Raw genomic sequence first — 19743 nt, 5'->3', positions numbered from 1 at the left:
CCCAGTGGAGAACATCATCTTCCATCAAGCAGCTGCCAGAGAATCATCTCCCTCAACCAAACACACACCAGTGTCCACTCAGGGAGTTTATAGGACTCCAGTGAGGGTCAAAAGGCAGATGAGTAATTGTGCCAGTGCTGGACACAGAGGAACGTATAAACTGAAACTGAGTACATGAAACCTCCTGCTATACACATCAGATCAAACAAGCTACCTGACATATATGCACAGGTCACAACGCGGCACTGATTTAAACTGGAAAACCGTCTTCATTCAACCAGAGAGGGAGCCGCGGCCTGACGATGGGGGCTCTGTCTCTTCATTTAGAACAAATACAGCCTCATATAAAGGCTCCAGTAAAGCTATCTAGCACTCAGTAAGCAGCCATGCATACACAGAGACACAACCACGCTCAGGCATCACAGTCACTGTGAAATAATCCACCTTCAGGCATAAAACCCAAACTTAGAGCCACACGTAAGAAATAGATGAAGGAGCGAAACGAAAAGCCTGAAGGTGAGAACAAACCACAGTTCCCAGGGTTTGTTTTATTTTTATTATGCAAATGAACATAATTAGTCTTTTTATTGGACATTTGGCTGCGCTCTTATCCACAGAGGGCCGGAGTGTCTGCAGGGTCTCTTTCCACACAGGCAGGAGATCCTCGTGTAACTAATCAGCTGTTTAAGTACCAAGATCAACTGAATCCAGAAGCTTCTGCTCGATTGGAATGAAAACTCCCAGCCTCTCCGCTCCTCTGCAGGGTCGATTCCTACACTGTAGCGTGCTTTTTGTCTTAAAACCAAACTGACCACTTTGCTGCACTGACCTTTCCGTTCACCTTGACTGAGACAGATTCAGACTACATGAAGTTGTGGAGAGTTCTGGAGTGTTGGTCTGACCCATAGTGGTCAATTTCCAGCTATGGTCACTAATACATAGCACAGAGTGTCACAGAGTGCTATACAGTGATCAGCAGCACCACAACCTATAAAACATTAATAAACATCTAATTAACCTTAATACATGTAACACCTGCTGGCGGAACAACATCATACACTTTCTTTTCTGAATATTCTGTCAAATTTAGTCTTGGATATCTGAATGTACTACAAGGCACGTTGTTCCACGTTAAACCAAAGTGTGTTTCCTCTGGTGCTGATAAAAGTCTGTAAATAGAGTTACATAGTCATAAAAACATCTGTTATTTAAATGGCTTGTTCAATTTAGAAGTATATTCAGTGAAAGATACTGCGACTGATATTTACAGCTGCAACTGATTTGAGATGAAATTCATAATTTCACACAGAGGCAATAAACCACCTGACCAAGTGCATGAATTTAAGCTCATTAATCACAGTAAACCTGGTGAGGTGCAGATCCTCTCACTGAACGCGAAATCAGACCGTATTCATTGTTTAGTTCATTCCCTGTTTGGTTGGTCACTCAGTTCCTTTATCGCGCCCCTGCTGGCCCTGCAGGCTCAGAACTGAAGCTTCACGTCCTGGTTGCAGCTGAGGTCCATCATTAGTGGGTGGCAGAACCTTTTCTCTGGGTCCACAGTGCATTGGTCAGTGGGCTTCTGGCATCTCATCCTATACAGAAAAGCACATTACCACCTTACACCCTTAAAAAACACCAACACATGACGAAAACAGGCGGAGACTGAAATAAATGCAGACCCTGAAACGGTCAGAGTGCAGTCTGGACGTTTCTGAGACTCCAGTAATCGGACCCCCTCCTCCAGAATCAAACCGTTCCACATATCAGTGTCCACTCTGAGGACAAAGACCAGACGAGGTGTTAGGACAATGGTGGCAGTCTTATGCGGGTTTATTCAGAGCATCCAGCATCAGAGCTCCACTGCAGTCACACTCCTGCTACAGCCTGCTGGATCCCTTTAACTACCTGTAAACTGACCAAACTAATGGCACTAAACTGTAACACAGCTGTCTGGTGAGGTGACCACTAGACTGCAGACAAGCTCAAGCTCTTCTGAGGAGCACAGTCATGGTGGCCCTGAGAGGTTTTCTAGGTTTGTAGTCGTTATGTTCTCAGGCTGCAGCTCTTACTGCCCAATTCTGACTGCGTTGACTGGTCATTTAAGTTAACTTTTTTAATAGGGCCAATATCTGACATCAGACCAGGGTTAAGGTTAGTCAGGTTCGGTCCACTTCTACCTGCAGTGAGAACGTTTTCCCTGTAACTGAGGCACTGGGTCACAGAGCACTGAAGAGAAGACAGAGGCAGATGAGTATCTCACCTGAGTTTGTGTATAGTGGGGCAGGCCTGGATGATGGAGAGGACCCAGGAAGCCCATCTCTCAGTCAGACTGAAGAAGCCCAGCTCCACCTCCTTCAGACCACTCACAGACACCAGGACTCCCAGCAGAGAAGCCAGGTCCTCCTCACAGCCTTCATATCTGGAGAAACGGAGATCAGACTGCAGCAGTACATCAATCTCTAATCTGATTAAACTGAGGTTTATGTGTATATATATATATATATATATATATATAAAGGTAGAATGTGTAGATCAGTGACTAAGCTTTCAGTTTGAGCCATGAATGTCTAAACCTGATTCTAGTAGTATGTACACGCTAAGCTAATGCAGGTGAACAATGTTTTTGGCTGTTCTAGATTAAATGTGGATATTTGACGCCTGTAAAATTGATTCCATGTGTTTTATCTGAAGCTTTCGTCAGACACTTGCTTCCACCCAAAACTCAACAATGAAATAAGAGTTTTACTACAATACTCAGAGTTTAGATACAGCAGTGATTCTGTTATTTATAGATTCTAGTGAATTAAAATGAACTACAAAGTACATACATATATGCTTTTATTGCATAGAGCATATACTGTTACTAATATACTCTCAAAGTGATGGTCATTAGTTAATTACCTAGCTATACCGTATCAGGACTCTGCCCACTGAAATGGTACTGGACTCCAAAACAGGCAGTGTGATATTGACCATAACCAGGTTTTGAGAAATTTCATGAACTTGTTTTGCGTCATATCACTGTCAGTCAGCATCACAGCCCTTTCGGCATGGCGTTAACATTGTTAGTCCATGAGGTCTTACGCTTCTGCTGAGCTGTTGATTTTGTGCAGTGTTTGTAAGAAGCCGCTCCAGTCGGTCCTGGATGTGCCAGAGTGTGGACAGGTGAGGCTGATTTTAGAGATTGAGGGATCAGTTTGTGGACGGCTGATTCCATAAACAGTCAGCCTGAAAATCCACACAGAACATTAGTTACATGTACAGGACAATCGTATCATATAAACATAAAGGGAGCAGTTCCAATGTGGATGGCAGTGTAGTATACACTCCCCCCCTTGACTGCTTACTTTAGTGTATGAAATTACTCCTATATGAATGACTTACATTTTCATCATTTCATAACCGAACATTTGGGATTTTTGGAATCAATGTTTGAAGTTGATCATGAGAAGAAAACATGAGCAGTTTTTCTGGAGTTAAAATAGTTTTAGTTATGTTAAAGGGGGAAATACAGACACCTGTGTGCCAATTTCTCTAGGCAGTTAATGTCACTTAAAGCCTCTAGTCAAGTTTTTAAAAATATTAAGAGTACAGTTTGACTAAATGTCTAAACATGGGAAAATAACTGTGACACAGAGAGTAAAATTCATAAGGAGTTCCTTACGTGAAATCTCCATCACTTGTTGACATGCAGAGAGACGAGCAGACACATTCGTCATTGCTGTGTTCCTTACCTATTGAAGCTCTGCAAATTAGAGAACAGAATCAGGGAGGAGTCTGTGTTAACACTCAGTATCAACACAGTCAACAAGAACACAGCAAATATGAATATAGTCATCATGAACACAGTCAACATCAAAATCAAAGTCAGTATTAACACAGTCAGCATCTACATTTACACAGTCAACATTAACACAGTCAACATGACAGTCAACATCACCATTAACACAATCAACATTAGCACATTCAATATCAACATTAAAACAGTCAATATTATTATCAACACAGTCAACATGACCACAGTTGAAATCAACACAGTCAACATTAACACAGTGAACATCAACAGTCAACATCATCATTAACACAGTCACCATTAACTCATTCAACATTAACACAGTCAACATAAACATAAGTGATATTAACATAGTCATCACTAACACAGTCAACATCAGCATCAACATACTCAACATGAACACAGTCAACACGAACAGTCATCATCAATATTAACACAGTCAACATCAACACAGTCAACACCAACACAGTCAACATCATCATTAACACAGTCAACATCAACACAGCCAATATTACCGTAGTCAACATTAACACAGTCAACACTAACTCAGTCAACACCAACACAGCCAATATTACCGTAGTCAACATTAACACAGTCAACATCAACACAGCCAATATTACCGTAGTCTACATTAACACAGTCAACATCAACAGTCAATACCAACAGTCAACATTAACAATCAACATCACCATTAAGTCACCATTAACAGTCAACATAAACACAGCCAACATCAACACAGTCAACATTAACAGTCAACATAAACACAGCCAACATCAACACAGTAAACATTGACACGGTCAACATCATTAACACAGTCAATATCAACACAGCCAACATCAACACAGTCAACATCATTTATAGTCAACATCAACATTAACAGAATCAACAGTCACTGTTAGCATAGTCAGCATCAACACAGTGTTAACAGTCAGCATCAACACAACGTTAACATAGTCAGCATCAACACAGTCAATGGTAACATAGTCAGTATCAACACAGTGTTAACATAGTCAGTATCATCACAGTCAATGTTAACATAGTCAGCATCAACACAGTCAATGTTAACATAGTCAGTATCATCACAATGTTAACATAGTCAGTATTGACACAGTGTTAACATAGTCAGTATCATCACAGTCAATGTTAACATAGTCAGTATCATCACAATGTTAACATAGTCAGCATCAACACAGTCAATGTTAACATAGTCAGTATCATCACAATGTTGACATAGTCAGTATCGACACAGTGTTAACATAGTCAGTATCATCACAGTCAATGTTAACATAGTCAGTATCATCACAATGTTAACATAGTCAGTATCAACACAGTGTTAACATAGTCAGTATCATCACAGTCAATGTTAACATAGTCAGTATCATCACAGTGAATGTTAACATAGTCAGCATCAACAGTGTTAACATAGTCAGCATCAATACAGTGTTAGTCAGTATCAACACAGTCAATGTTAACATAGTCAGCATCAACACAGTCAATGTTAACATAGTCAGTATCATCACAATGTTAACATAGTCAGTATCATCACAGTCAATGTTAACATAGTCAGCATCAACACAGTCAATGTTATCATAGTCAGTATCATCACAGTCAATGTTAACATATTCAGCATCAACACAGTCAATGTTAACATAGTCAGTATCATCACAATGTTAACATAGTCAAGATCGACACAGTGTTAACATAGTCAGTATCATCACAGTCAATGTTAACATAGTCAGCATCAACACAGTCAATGTTAACATAGTCAGTATCAACACAGTGTTAACATAGTCAGCATCAACACAGTCAATGTTAACATAGTCAGCATCTACACAGTCACTGTTAACATAGTCAGTATCAACACAGTCAATGTTAACATAGTCAGTATCAACACAGTGTTAACATAGTCAGTATCAACACAGTCAATGTTAACAAAGGCAACATTTACACATGTTAGTACAGTCAACTTTAGCACAGTAAACATTGTAGTGCAGATTATTTTTGGGATTACAGATTATGACCTGCTCATGGAAAAAGTACAGGGTCATATGTTTTTGCATTTTTGCAAATTCCAGGTCATATTTTTTTTGAAATTTTTTACAAGTTATCAGATATTAAACTTGCTTTATAGTTCATTTGGAATTAAGATTTAAAAATATACATATATCAGTGACCTTTTTGTTCAGTTTAAATTCTTTCATCTCTTCTCATTGTTTGGTGTTATAAAGCTTTCATTACAAATGTTTTTACAAAAACAAAAAGTGACACAAAATGTAACAATGACTCCACATGAACGTTGGTGCAGTAAACCAATTGTTTTAATGTCCAAGTCTATGTCCAGCAGCCCCGTTAATATTGGCCTGGACTGCATGATTAAACCACAGAAAGCTGTTTAAAGGCCTTGGACTGTGCTGAACCATTGTTCTCACTTGAGTTTGTGTATAGTGGGGCAGGCCTGGATGATGGAGAGGACCCAGGAAGCCCATCTCTCAGTCAGACTGAAGAAGCCCAGCTCCACCTCCTTCAGACCACTCACAGACACCAGGACTCCCAGCAGAGAAACCAGATCCTCCTCACAGCCTTCATATCTGGAGAAGCAGTGAGTGCTGTTAGTTCTGTCAGCAATAGGAGGGATTATTTCCACCCAGTCCTATTTTAGAGAAGGTAAAGACGTACATTCCTGCGGAGCTGTTTATTCTGTGAAAGGTCTGTAGGAAGCCTCTCCAGTCGATGCTGGAGATCTCAGTGTGTGGACAGGTAAAGTGGACTTTTGATAGCGAGGGTTTAATTTGTGCGCTGTAGGTACTAATCCTCACCCTGAAACACGTTTTAGGAAGTACATTTTCATGAAAGGTGGTATTTCACAGCATATGGCATTCAGGTCTGTGATCTGCGGAGTGTTTTACCTGAATTCTCCAGCGCTGTTTGACACGCTGAGATATGAGCAGACACTGGCATCGCAGGCTTCATTCACCTTGATGCTACCAGTGAGAGGCAAGGCAAAATATAATACACACAAATCCTTATTTATGTATTTATTCATTACTAGAAAAGCAGCGTGCTGCTACTGGCAATGTTTATGCAGAATTTCTTGATGTTACTAAAAGTGAACCTCTGGAGTTGCCGTATCGCTCATGTGCATATACTCTGTGTGGTGCCTGTGAGGGAGCTGGAGTCTCACTTTAAGTCTGTAACCTCTGTGTTCTGGGTGATGTTTACGAGCAGGACGGCTGTCTCAGCGGATATGTTCTTGACTAGGAACCCAACTACACCCACGGTTTTCTGTTTGCTGAGGGTGATGAGGACCGACTGCACAATCTGTTCAGAAAGGGCACCTTTATGCTGGCTGTGGAGGAAAAATACACAGTAATAATAATAATAATAATAATAATAATCTAACAAATTCCAGATACATTATTGTGAATCAGCTCAATTTTATTTTCAGATCCACAGAAATATTACCGGAAGTATCTCAGGTTATTCCCTTCTCCCAGAGACAAGACCAGATCATTGGCATCCGCATCTGTGAGTTCCTCCATACGCAAACTGCAAGAGGAAAACCCCAACAAGCATCACATGAACCAGTCTAATGTGTTTATGGTACTTTATTTCAGTCAACAGCGTGAACTTTATTTCTTCAGACTGTGACTCAGTATTTCTGTATTTACTTGACGTTCTCAGCATTGAATCAGGCGTGTTTGAGCAAAAACATGTCTGAACTGTGGGAAACCAAAGTTTCCAAGACCAGAGTTCCTCACCACTGGTTGACAGCATCAGCGTGGTTGATGAAGAACAGCTCATGATGTCTTACTGTTATAAATGGGAACCAGGCTGTAGTGTACAAGAGTTTGTTCCAGGAACCATATTCATACTTGGTTGTGTTGTGGAACATTCTGTCCTGGCTTCACCTGCTCACCATTTTCATTACCATTGCCTTGTTTTGTTTACATGTGTTTATTCTGAATCTTATTTTTCCTTTACACCAGTTAAAGTTCACTGGAATTAAGAGTCTAATATAACTAACAACTACTGGAAGCCTCGGTGAAGCCTCGCTGAAGCTAACCTAACCAAAGCTGAGCATGTTCCATTTCAATAATCTGCTCCTCTCCTGCTATGAGTGGCCACTTCTATAACATAGGCAGGATGCATGTTTGAGGGCTGAGCTGAAGTGGGTGAGGACACTTTCGCGCTATTGAAACAGAATCTAGATGTCATGTTATGAACCCCACCTGCAAGCAAAGTCTTACTTGGGCTTTATTATGTGGTTTATCTATAAACATTGACTCAAGTACAGACTAAGGCCCAGTCCCTTTTCTTATCCCCCCTCACCCACCTTGTTTTGGGGTGTTGCCCCTTGTTCCTGAGATACAGGGCAGTGGTTGAGATCTTCCTCTGAAATGAGACCCTCTAATAAAAGAGCATCACTTCATTAACAGCTACTAGCGCCGCTCTGTAGGCGACCCTGCCCGTCTGCAGGGACAGCAGAGGAGGGGAAAGTTCAGCTCCTCACTGCTGGGCTTTAGTTACATTTAGGGATCATACACCTTCAAAGAGGGGGGCAGTTATTTATTATCACCCCCCTAATTCTCCAGTGATGTGAAGCTGAAGTCAGATATTCTCCAGGTTCTCATTTGAATTTTCTTTTTTATAACTCTCAGTTTAGAGTCTCTGAAAATCCTCTGTTTGGAGGGGTCATGTAGCCCCAACACTTCGCTCCACCCCTCTATTTCAACAAGAATCAGGACACCCACCCCTAGAGAAGAACACGCAAAACAGAGGGGTGGGGCTAAGGGATGAAATGGTTCAGGCTTCAGGTTTTCTGTTTGCATCACCCCTTTATAGGTACTTACCACAACTTCTCACATCTACGCAGTGCAGGTTGAAGCATCTTCAGCATGTCAGCAGTTATGCCAAAGCAACAGGCAAGGTTCAAGCTGCTGATTTGCTTACAGCACTGAAGGCAGTAGAACAGAACCCAGCAGTCTGTTGTACTCAGGGTTGTAATCCCCAGATGTATTTCTTCCCAAGCTTCCATAGCTTTCCTCACAAAGTCCTCCTCATGCAGCTCATAGAGACAGTGGAGGATGAACACTATGCCTTTACCTACTTTTCCTTCACGTATTTGACCGCTCTCTGCAATGACCTGCAGGATCCATTTCTTCATCAGTGTTTGAATTGAAGGTAACACAGACAGACTGTATGTTTCTGTCTCCATGATGCATGCAGCACTTACTTTCTCGTTACACAGACCACAAAGAAACTGGATCACGGGGGAATGCTGTAAATTTAAATTCCTACCATGAGCAGAAGCATCATCACCGTTGCCAAGATTTGTGACATCAAGCAGCTTTCTGATGTTCCTCAAGGACTCATCCTCATCCAGCAGGACATAGTACAAGGCAGTGAAAAACTCCTGGAAGCTCAGATGCACAAAACCTACCATGAACTTTGGGCGGGCATGAACTCTTTTCCTAAAGGGAATTTTGCACAGAAACATTGGCAGTGGAGGAACACTGACATCTGCTTCCACAGTCTCATCAAACAAGACCTTCTGTTCTAGCATTCCCCTCTCTGCCAGCTGACCCAAGCTCTTCAGCAGATCATGGACAGGGTGACTTAGATCCTGACAGTGGTTCTCCAGCAGAGTGGACACAAAATGAACATATATGGAGGTGGTCGTCTCCAATCCACTCATTAGATCAGCACCCTCTTGAAACCTTTCCTTGATGTATATGCAGATGATCCAACAGATGACAGGCATAAAGCAGGCCGTAAAAAGGTTTTGGTTTGCTTTCACACACTCATAGGCTTTCCTGGAGAGAGCAACCCCTTCATCCTTAAAAAACCTCTGGAAGTACTCCTCCACCCCCTTCTCAGAGAAGCCCAAAATCTCAATGAAGCGGTACGGGGGTTTGAGCAGTTTACTCAACACAGGCGTGGCCGTGGACCTGGTGGTGACCAGCAGAAAGCTCTTGGGCAGCATTTTCCCCTGGAGCAGGGCAATGAGAATATCTTTAGGAGGAGCTGTTTTATGTGGGTCAGTCAGTAATGTGCAAGTCGTCTTCTGCAGTTTGAGCTCATCAAAGCCGTCTATGAGGAACAGCAGTCTGCCTGATGAACGCAGGACCTCTGTGATCTGCTCTGGTGTTATACTGCCTGACAAAAGTTCCTCCAAACTGGTGTCTTCTGTCACATTCAACTCTCTACACTTCAGGTGGAAGACAAAGTCAAATTTGTCTGTGTAGAGAGATCCAGAGGCCCAGTCTAACATGATCTTTTGTGCAGTGAATGATTTGCCATTTCCTGAGTTTGCTTGGAGAAGGACGGCTTTTTGAACACATCCACGATCATCTGGGCTGAACAGCTGAAGAATGCTTGTTCTTCGGTATTCATCCCTGTTCCTGCTGTTTAAGATTTTCTGGAGTCTCTGTCCTTTGGAGCAGAGTTCCTGCTCTCTCTCTTTCACCTCTCGGTGTTTCTGTATCATCAGCAGGTCCACGTAACGTTTGTCCAGCAGCACATATTCATCCAGGATAGAGTTGTATTCCTCCACCATCTTATAACGGTCAACAATAAACTCCTTATATTCCGCTGCATTAGAGAATATCATTATATTCATATCAGAAATCCATTCAATTCATAAGTACCTTTGAGTGCAGCCTGGTAAAATCTAAACACACTGTGATAAATATCCATTACAGACAATTATAAGAAGTAAATCCTTAATAATTTGTTTAGTTTTTCATAGTTTAGCATGTATTGGTTTAAAATTAAAAACACACCTGAGATCTGTGAGACGGAGATTTGGCTACCTGTAATTTTAAGACAACATCAGTTTGACGAGTTTCCAATATTAACATCTGATCACAGTGAGCAGAATGTCGTATTGCTGCTTCTATTAAACAGAAAACACAAACCAGTGGAGCTGAAGTTCTGTGTAACGTTAACATCTCCATGAAAGGTTGACTGTGTGAGCACCACTGCTGAGACCTGGCCTCCATTCTGAGCTGCAATACTGATATATGGACTGTTGGTGGAGCTGCTTTGATGCTCCTCCCTGCCTGCAGGCAGAAGGAGAAATGAAACCTGAACAACATGAACATGAGCTTATGCTTTTCATTGAGCTGAAGTTCTTCATTAGTGCAGTTCCAGTCAAACTCCTCAGCTCAAAACTCACACCAATTACTGCTCTGATTAAACATCATATATATCTTTAGGTGGGCTTACGCTGGACTGGCTGGACGTTCTGGTCCATTGCCTCGTCTTATTCTCTGCAGAAGGAGAGAAAACGACTCTGGCTGTGAAATTCTTCACATTAGTGGCTTTTCAGTCCACTGCGAAATTCCCAGCTCAAGAATGAAATTTTAGCAATACTGACTTGTTGATCATTTTCTTTGGGTTTTAAACCCACACAGGCCGATTCGGCTGCTTTACAGCGAGAAGGTGAAACACTTACCTGCCGCTGCCTGTCAGTGCTGTGTTTCCAGTGATGTCAGTGAGACATTTATAAACGCTCTCCAGTAAAGTTTCCTCATGTCGCTGCTTGTTTCTCCGATGTTGTTTCTCCCCTGTGACTGTCGTCCACACCAGTGAAGACTGTCAGCTGCTGTTCCAGTAAAACAGGATTAACGTGTGCTGTCATATTTCCCTTTTCCTCTGAAAAACATTATACTGTCTGATAACAATCAACAGAAGAGGAATGCTCTCACAGACAGCACGTCCTCTAAGAACTACATTTCCCAGAACCCCTCACCAGAAGCCACTCCCTCGACTCCCATTTCCTGAGAGACGCAGTCACGTTCCAGTATCAGTGTCTTGGTACAACAGAAGATCTGCAAAGAAGTAATGACCTGAAGCTCAGCAGCTGCTCCTAAACGGCACTTCACCAACGAGAAAACGAGGAAAACGTCCTATGAAGTATGAACACTGTATTCTTAATGCTTTATACATGCGTTTACAAGGTGTTATATGGCATAAATTATACTTCAAACAGAAGGCAGTTTGCTTGAGTTAAGGGTTGCTCTTCTATTTTTGTGTGGGGTTCCACAAGGATCCGTTCTTGGACCATTATTGTTACTTATTTATAGTAATGATTTTCTAATGTTTCAAATATTGTTCCTCCAATAATGTATGCAGATAAAAAGTTCTAAAATAAATAAATCTATTGATGTAATGAGGAAGGTCATCTGGTCAACACACATTGTCTTATTGCTCTTTATTATGGTCTAATTTGTCCTTATCTTTCATATTGTAATGTAGTTTGGGTAAGTACTTTCTCCACTGCTCTTCACAAAGAGTGGGTCCTTCAGAAACGTTTCGTTAGGACTGCAACCTGATCAGATTTACATACGTCATCTGCTCCTTTATTTCAGAAACGTCAGATTCTGACTGTTTATGATATTCCTAGGTGTTTTTATTTATTAGATTCTAAATATTATGATCTAATACGTATTCAAGTGAAGGGATTATTCCAGAGCAGTTTAAAAATGATCCAACAGCAAATTCAGAAGCTCATCCATAGTCAACTAGTCAATGTTCAATAAGATTTAGGGCCTCTAAAATACGGAATAGGTTTTCCCATCTGGCAAAAAATGATTCTTCTTTAAAATCTTATAAAATATTTCATTTAATAAAACGCTAAAAGGCCATTTGATATCTGTACTGTAGATGCTTTTCTATTGTTGTCTAAACATCCGTGTTTTATTTGCTTCATTTGTTGTGATGTGTATTATTACTATTGCTCAGGAGTTAATCTGGGTGTATTAATCTTCATCACTTCAACATAAATCCATTCATCTCACACAAACGCACGGACGCTGTTGTGCACATACACAACACACACACACATATGCTTACACATTCATGCTTTTGTTTCATGTGTTATCTCAATGCTAATATTTCAGTCATTTGATGCCTCTTTTATGTCATGATTATGTTGTTTATTAATGTGTATTTTCCATAATATTGTGAAATGTTTGTTATTTAGGTGAAGATTTCAGCCTGTTTTCATATAAGCATCTTTGCCTATTTGTGTGTATTTTGAATTATGCAAGAAAATAAACAAAATAAACTAAAAACACACAATGCCATAAACACAAGTGTGTATGATATTCTTATGAGAAGTTATAATGACATGTATTACACTTTAGAAAACAAGAGAAAACAACTTTATAATGTCAGGTTTTATATTATATTCCCATTAGAATATTGTGAATATGAATGTTATAATAACACTATACTGTAGCTCTTAGCAGTTAGCAACCAAAGCTAACTGGTTAGCTGTCTGGTTTAGGAGAATTAGCTCAGTTAGCTTGGCCCTGAGCTTTGCTCTCTGAATGCTGTAAACAGGATCTGAGATGCTGCTGGTTTTTATTGTCACGATTGGCCCCTCCCAGTCCTCCATGTGCTTTTGTTTTGTTTTGGTCTTGTCCATGTGCTTTTTGTTTTGATTCTTCCCTGTCCTGCCCCCTTTTTTCTTGACTCCGCCCTTGATTGTTCTCACCTGTGTTATCCACCTGTGTTGTGTATGTGCCCACCCTTGTTTCTGTATTTAAGCCCTGTGTTTTCCCCTGTTAGTTTGCTGGTCTTTGTATTGTATGTAGTGCATGGTATTGTATGGTGTTTGTTCTTCTGGCCTCAGTTGTGTGTTTAGTCTGTTTTCCCTTTGGTCATGTCTGTTCCCCGATCCCTCTGTGTTGGCTCTCTGATCTTGGACCGTTTTGACCCTGAATATGGATTTGCCCCAAATAAATCTCACTTCTCTTCGCATATGTGTCTGCCTCATCATCGCTCCCCCACGTTACATTTATTGCCTTTCTAATACAGTGGCGTTTATATACCTGTCTCTGCTGATTGGCTGACACCTACACACCTGAGGGCCTGCTGCACACCGTTACACACGATTCAGCAAAATATGTCATTCAACCCGGAAACTGCAGCAGGACGTTTTGAGATCATTCCCCAGTTTTTTGCAGGTAATATTGGCCCTCAGTTCTAGCTCTATTTTGCCACAAAGACCTCGTACTCCAAAGCTCTAGACTCCTCCAAACTCTAAATGAGTGTCACTTTGCTGTTCTGTTGGGTTTTCCAGTTTGACAGCCTCTGTTTCTCTGACGTTTGTTCCCTCTTTGTATCTGAGTCTTGTGTTTTTCTAAGGAATGAATTGATCCTGGCTGAACATCTGCCTGTCTACAACTCAGTGATGGTGAGTTCCTAAATACACACCTGCCCACCAACACAAGCACCCGCTAATATGACACACGGTGTGATATGAACCTCAGACGAGACAGCAGACTTTCAGTGAAGAACTGCTTCTTTCCTTTTGCTGCTTAAGGGAAACACACCTTGTTCAAAGCAGGTCCATGAGGTTAAAATGAGAAACAAACACAGACAGTTTCTCTCATTCAGCTGCTTTTATTGCTTTCACTGGTTCCACCATGTTGTGGCTAAAAAAACAAGCAGGAGGTTCTTCAGACATCAGTCAAGAATGTCATCTCCTGTGTTCAGCTCCACGCGTCCCTGAACAAATCCTGGAGGACAGAGAGGTTTGTTAATATTAAGTGACCCTTATTAGTCCCACAACGGGGAAATTTCACTTCCACATTTAACCCATCCATGAAGTGAAACACCACATACACACTAGTGAGCACACACACACTGCCCATGTTAGATTTACAGGTCAAGCTGAAGGGTGTGGTTCTGTATGCAGTGATTGGAGAACGTTACCTTTAACGAGAGCTTCTTGAACTATTCGGGCCAGCTGGTTCTGATTCATCCGTTTGAGAGTGATCTCCGTGATCCTCGCTGCGTCCTTATCGTCGTAGTACTGCATCACCTGGTTGATCGTCTCCTGAACGGAGACGCCTTCCAGTTTGGCCTTTGGAATGAGAGGATACCCATCCAGAACCCCCTGGATCAGGTGCCACTGGAACCTCTTCAGCTCATCAGCGTTCAGGTGCTCCAGAGCATTCAGGAGAACCTCCTGGAGTCTGACTTTGTTCGCCATCTGGACACTGAACAGGATAAAGATAACACTTTATTTTGAGGGTCCACTGTAGACGCTCAGTCTGGCTTTCAGTGAGTTTTAACTCAATATCTATTAAACACAACTGAATGTAAAGTTGAGTGATTAAATCAAACACTAACCCTAAACCTAAACCTTCCCTGAGCTAGAACCGAAACCTCCTGCTAGACCCGACTGTAACCAAAATGTTGTTGATAATTAGTATCACCAGAAAGTTTGTTAATAATTGAAGTATTTGTAGATCATCCATATAAAGTGCACCCAAGATATGTATAAGAGGGTCTAGACTCACTGAAGTGATTCAAGAAGGAAAATCTTAACTTTACACTAATTAAGAAATGTTAAAAAAAATAGTATATTTATAACATTTATGACATTTTCCAGGAGATTTTTGCCTCCCTGCTGTTCCTTCCACCATCGTTTCTTGTTACTGTTTGCTAAAAATCTTCAGAATATTTGGTTTGATTTAATTCTTCATCCAAGCAGATTCGACTGAACGGCTGAAATAACGATTTTAAATTAAACTGTCATTCTGTTATCCATACATTAGAAAATAATGAGAATTTTTACATTAAAAAATGCTTCTTATGAACCTCATAAGTTTTTGTGCCAAGATCCAAGTTTTTTCTCAGTGAATCTTCTGTGAACATTGGAGAACCTATCAGCTCATGAACACAACCTTTCAGCTCATGAACTCATTAACGAGCTCCTCCTGAGCTGAAGTGGAGGTGTTGGAGGAGGAGAACCCTAAACTGTGCAGCACTGGGGTTCTCCAGGGCCAGGCTCTGGAACCTGTGGGGCTAATCAATAAAATGAAAATGAAAAAATCCACACCAAGTCTGGAAGAGAAGAAGAACCAAGAACCTGGGTTCTTCTGCCCAGCTTCTGCTCAGATTGGTTCTAGCTGTTCTACATGCATTGCCTGCATTTATAATGCACACAAGTCCAACATGTAAGCAAGAATATCCAGGAATATAACACTGTATAACACACCCCGCATTACTGCAGCACAGCGGCCTCCAGAGAGCTTTAGCTCCAACAGCTGCCCCTCACTCACCTACACTAACACATCTGATCCAGCCAATCAGAGACCTGTGAAGAAGGTAATTAGCTGGAGCAGGTGTGGCAGGTTGGACCTACAGTCTGCAGGAAGGAAGGTCTCCAGGACCAGGGCTGGACACAAACAGAAACACCTCAGCACTAAGATGAAGGTCAGTGAATGTCCTACCTTTCAGTAAATCAACGCTCCAAACTCACTCAGTGATGGTGGTCTGTCGGCCACGCTGACGGACAGGATTATATAGCCCTCATTAATGATATGCATGTGACATCACATCAGGAACATCTGCATAAAACTACAGCAGTCATTCCTGAGTTGTGTAAAGTAGCGGCCTGATCAGATCACATGGTTTACTGTTCAGATTACAGTACATCTGATGCTGCTGTGTGAACCCAGTCACGTTGGAGACCACCAGAAACGTGTGAGCAACAGCAGCTCATGTGAATGTGGTTACCTGCACACAATTCACAGATGTAATTATGTAAGAGAACATATACGGTTACAGCTGTGATATACATGTGTGTAAATACACAGTAATTATATGTGTGTGTGTGTGTGTAAAAACCTCTTATCTCCATTTTTCAGTTTTTGACATCATCTGAAAATACCTGTTGTTATTTATATTGTGTGTAAATTTCATGATGAAAACAAAACAAACAGCCCAAAATGACTTAGAAAGACGTCTGGTTCCTTTGACTTACATTAAAAGCAAAGGTAGTTTTGTCCTTTTCCTGTAACGTTACCATTTTGGAGATACTAGGTTTTCTTCTGACAGCAATATATATATACATATATATATAATCAGCACGTAAATAGTGTCACAGTTTTTCTGATATTTAAAATAGTTTGAGTGACACTATGCAAATAGATGTGTATAATAATAATAATAATAATAATAATAATATGATGATGAAGAAGAATGATAATAATGATTACAGAACCATTATTTATAGATGACTTTATGATGATAACGTACACCAGTATACGCTTAGTTTCTCTGGGTAGAGACTGAGCTTAGTTCTGATAATGTGAATGAATCATTAAAGCAAGAGAATGAAAATGTGATAGAATGAATCTGAAAGGAAAGCAGACGACAGACTTAAAGAGAGTGAAGTGCTGATGGAGTGATTTATGTGTTTTTTTGGTGGGGGGTGTTATTTTAGAGAAGAAATCACTGTACTTTGATGACGCTGCACGTCCAGCTAGTTTCAGGTCTCATTGTGAAATGTGTGTGAACAGCTTGGACCTGAAAACCACTGGACCGCAATCAGATGCTCACACTTTCTTTCCCCATAGCTGGGACCTGTCAGCAGTTCCCACTGCAGTCCACTAAAGAACTGTTATAAAGTTTAACTCTGTAAACAATGAGATGCTAGACTATTATTACAGCTTCACACAAACTCCAGTAAGTCATAAAATTAGTCACCTTTCATGATTAAGGTGGTAGTAACGCTCCTACAGACGGTTTCATGCTGTTTGTTTTAAGCTCTCTCGCTAATACGTAGGTCTCATGATGATCCTTCAGGATCAGGCAGTGTCTTCTACTGTCCATGCTCTTCTGTGTCTTCTGTATTCTGAATCTTCTAACCCATTGGTATCAGAATTCTCAAGCACACCATGTCTATTTGGGTGGAAGACCAACTCCTTCCTCTTATATAACCTCCTATACATTTCCACGTCTGAATTCCAAGTTTTTTGCACCCCACCACCTCCCTGCTTCTCTCTTCCTGAGTCCTGTCCATCAGTTCTTCAATATGGTCTTCTAGAATTAGGCAGACGCTGAGCATAAATTTAGCATGAATTCTCTGAATCTCTGGTCCTAAATCTCTCCTCATACACGGTGTGGCCTTGGTAAATTAGTCTTCAAATCTCTGGTAATATCAGTTTTGGTCTCATTTTAAGGCAGAATTGGACTTAATTAGTCAGTTGCCCAGCAATAATCTCTTATCTTGACTGCAAATGTGGTCTTCCATCAGACGTGGAGCTGTGTGCGTTTCTTATCGGGATAACTGGTGCTCTTCCACGTGAACCACTTTAATATCTGTTCCTTCACTGGCACTTGAGTTTCAAACGCTCATTAACATTTTTTAGGGCTGAGGGCTGAACACAATGAAGGAACTGTACCTAAAACTCCTTGATCTTCTTTTCTATTATAAAGATGGACATCATTAATAATTGGTGAACTGCTATTGCTGTCCAGTGTCATGCTAAATATGTTTCCGGTTGTCTTCATGATTGCATGATCTTCATAATCTGATCTGACCAAACAGAAAGACATTATTTACAGTATTGGGTCATTAAGTAGAACATCTCTCCATGTTGGTGGGTGAGCTGTAGCACTGAGCTCTGAAGGAGCTTGTCTCATCACCATTACTGCAGATACAGCTCTGCAGGAGGATCAACACCAACCCCACACACCAGAATGACCACAAACACATGAACAGATATGTGGATGCTTCAGATGCATCTCCAGAAGATCAGCTGATCCGTATGACCTGCACATCTCCAGAGTTCAGAACATTCCCGTGTGAGATTTTACAAAAACAAAAAAAAAGTGCCGACCAAAATTTTTAAAACTCTTAAATAACAAACTCATACAGTATTTTTAATATTTTTAATTTGCCTCAACAAATACATTAATTTACCGTCAAACCCCTCCAACTTCCTCTCTGAGGTGTTTAATGAGCAGCTAACGAGCAGCTCAGCAGAGCAGCTGTTGATTGCATCTCAACGCTGCATCCCAAACCACACACTTCTGTACTTCACCTACTGCACTAATGAGTGCACTTCTAATGGGATGTGCACTATTTTTACACACTGTTTAGTGAGCTAGTGTGCAGTTTGGGACGAGGCGCTAGTAACACAGCAGGAAATCTCAGCTGTTTAGACTTCAGCTTTCATTTGATATCATTACAGCAACAAATCAAATAAAATCAAGACACTCAAATATATCAGTTAATACACTTTAAAATGAGATTTAAAAAGCAGTTTAAAACAAGTTTTACTGCCTGTGCTGGACAAGTTATGACTTTATCTCAGTACAAACAGCCACAGCACTGCTGAGTGAACTGATGTTACCTACTGAAATAGTGCCAGCACGATTCTGATGTCACTGGAGCACAATGAGTTACTACATGTTTAAGTTCTACGGTAGTCCCGTGTGACTGTACTGTACATGATATTATTGTGTGTTTGACTTTCCCGGGACGGACCTAAGAAGCTTTTCATTCTGAGAGCCCTCATTATGTTCAGAGTCTGCTAATAAGAGTGGTCAGTGTATGTTCCTAGGAGAAAAGAGTGAACTTTGGTGACCCTTTGGTGATTTTGTGGCTGTCCCTTTAAAGCAGTGCACGCATGTGACCTGAAACTAGCTGTTCGTGCAGGATCATGAGTGCACAGCCTGCTCTTCTCTAAAATGAATTTTCCCACCCGGCAGTTCCTGAATCGAAATGAAAACATTCTAGTCTTATCAGTTATGTCCTTTCATATCTGTTGCTCATAGTGCCTCAGGATTTATGGCTAAGATAACAGTCTGTGGGCTCTTATAACCACAGTCAGCACAAAACTTCCCTCACAGGCCCTCCAGCAGATTTCCTCCCTTACTATTCTGCTCATCATGAGAGATCTCAGAATGAAGAAGTTCTGCTTTTGGTCCATCCACACAGACATGTGTTCAGGATGCCTGCAGTAGAAGTGAAGAAGCAGGAATCATTTCTTTTTAATAATTTTACTGAAGACCTCGGAAAATCAGCAACACTGAGACATTAAACTGCTGAATGTACCTGAAACAGAAGAACAGTAAAACATGCAGAGGCGCTGGAGGATCTAGAACGTTCTACTAGGGGGGCAAAGAGTTTCAGCAGG

At 41.1% G+C, this 19743-nt stretch overlaps 1 protein-coding gene across 5 annotated transcripts; it reads right to left on the bottom strand.

The window, feature by feature from the left end:
• Window positions 1-516: 516 nt before the first annotated feature.
• Window positions 517-11496, bottom strand: LOC108413025 (NACHT, LRR and PYD domains-containing protein 1 homolog). 5 transcript variants are annotated; one of them, XM_017685324.2, is made up of 15 exons: window positions 11253-11496; window positions 11024-11067; window positions 10714-10857; window positions 10579-10608; window positions 8647-10387; window positions 7259-7342; window positions 6978-7142; window positions 6703-6777; window positions 6473-6613; window positions 6226-6384; window positions 3668-3748; window positions 3088-3231; window positions 2264-2422; window positions 1683-1778; window positions 517-1595 (listed from the first exon to the last, which is right to left on the bottom strand). In XM_017685324.2, the coding sequence occupies exons 2-15, from the start codon at window positions 11049-11051 to the stop codon at window positions 1484-1486; spliced, it is 3159 nt and encodes a 1052-aa protein (XP_017540813.2). In that variant the 5' UTR covers window positions 11052-11067; window positions 11253-11496; the 3' UTR covers window positions 517-1483. The 5 variants fall into 5 exon arrangements, 3 of the variants coding, with proteins under 3 accessions (XP_017540813.2, XP_017540815.2, XP_017540816.2); XR_005129171.1 differs by lacking the exon at window positions 517-1595 and having other exon boundaries at window positions 1695-1778; window positions 2264-2442; XM_017685326.2 differs by lacking the exons at window positions 6226-6384; window positions 6473-6613.
• Window positions 11497-19743: the final 8247 nt, after the last annotated feature.

The sequence above is a fragment of the Pygocentrus nattereri genome, chromosome 20 (assembly GCF_015220715.1).
Source record: "Pygocentrus nattereri isolate fPygNat1 chromosome 20, fPygNat1.pri, whole genome shotgun sequence".
In the NCBI taxonomy this organism is placed as follows: Eukaryota; Metazoa; Chordata; class Actinopteri; order Characiformes; family Serrasalmidae; genus Pygocentrus; species Pygocentrus nattereri.
The sequence above is the reverse complement of the archived record's forward strand: the minus strand, read 5'-3'. Positions and strand labels throughout refer to the sequence as shown.

Coding starts and splice junctions, on each gene's coding strand:
- LOC108413025 (XM_017685324.2), bottom strand. CDS start 11,051: ATGGACCAGAACGTCCAGCCAGTCCAGC. Junction 10,609..10,713: donor ACAGAACTTCAGCTCCACTG/GTTTGTGTTTTC, acceptor TTAAAATTACAG/GTAGCCAAATCTCCGTCTCA. Junction 6,778..6,977: donor ACAGAGGTTACAGACTTAAA/GTGAGACTCCAG, acceptor TCTCACTGGTAG/CATCAAGGTGAATGAAGCCT.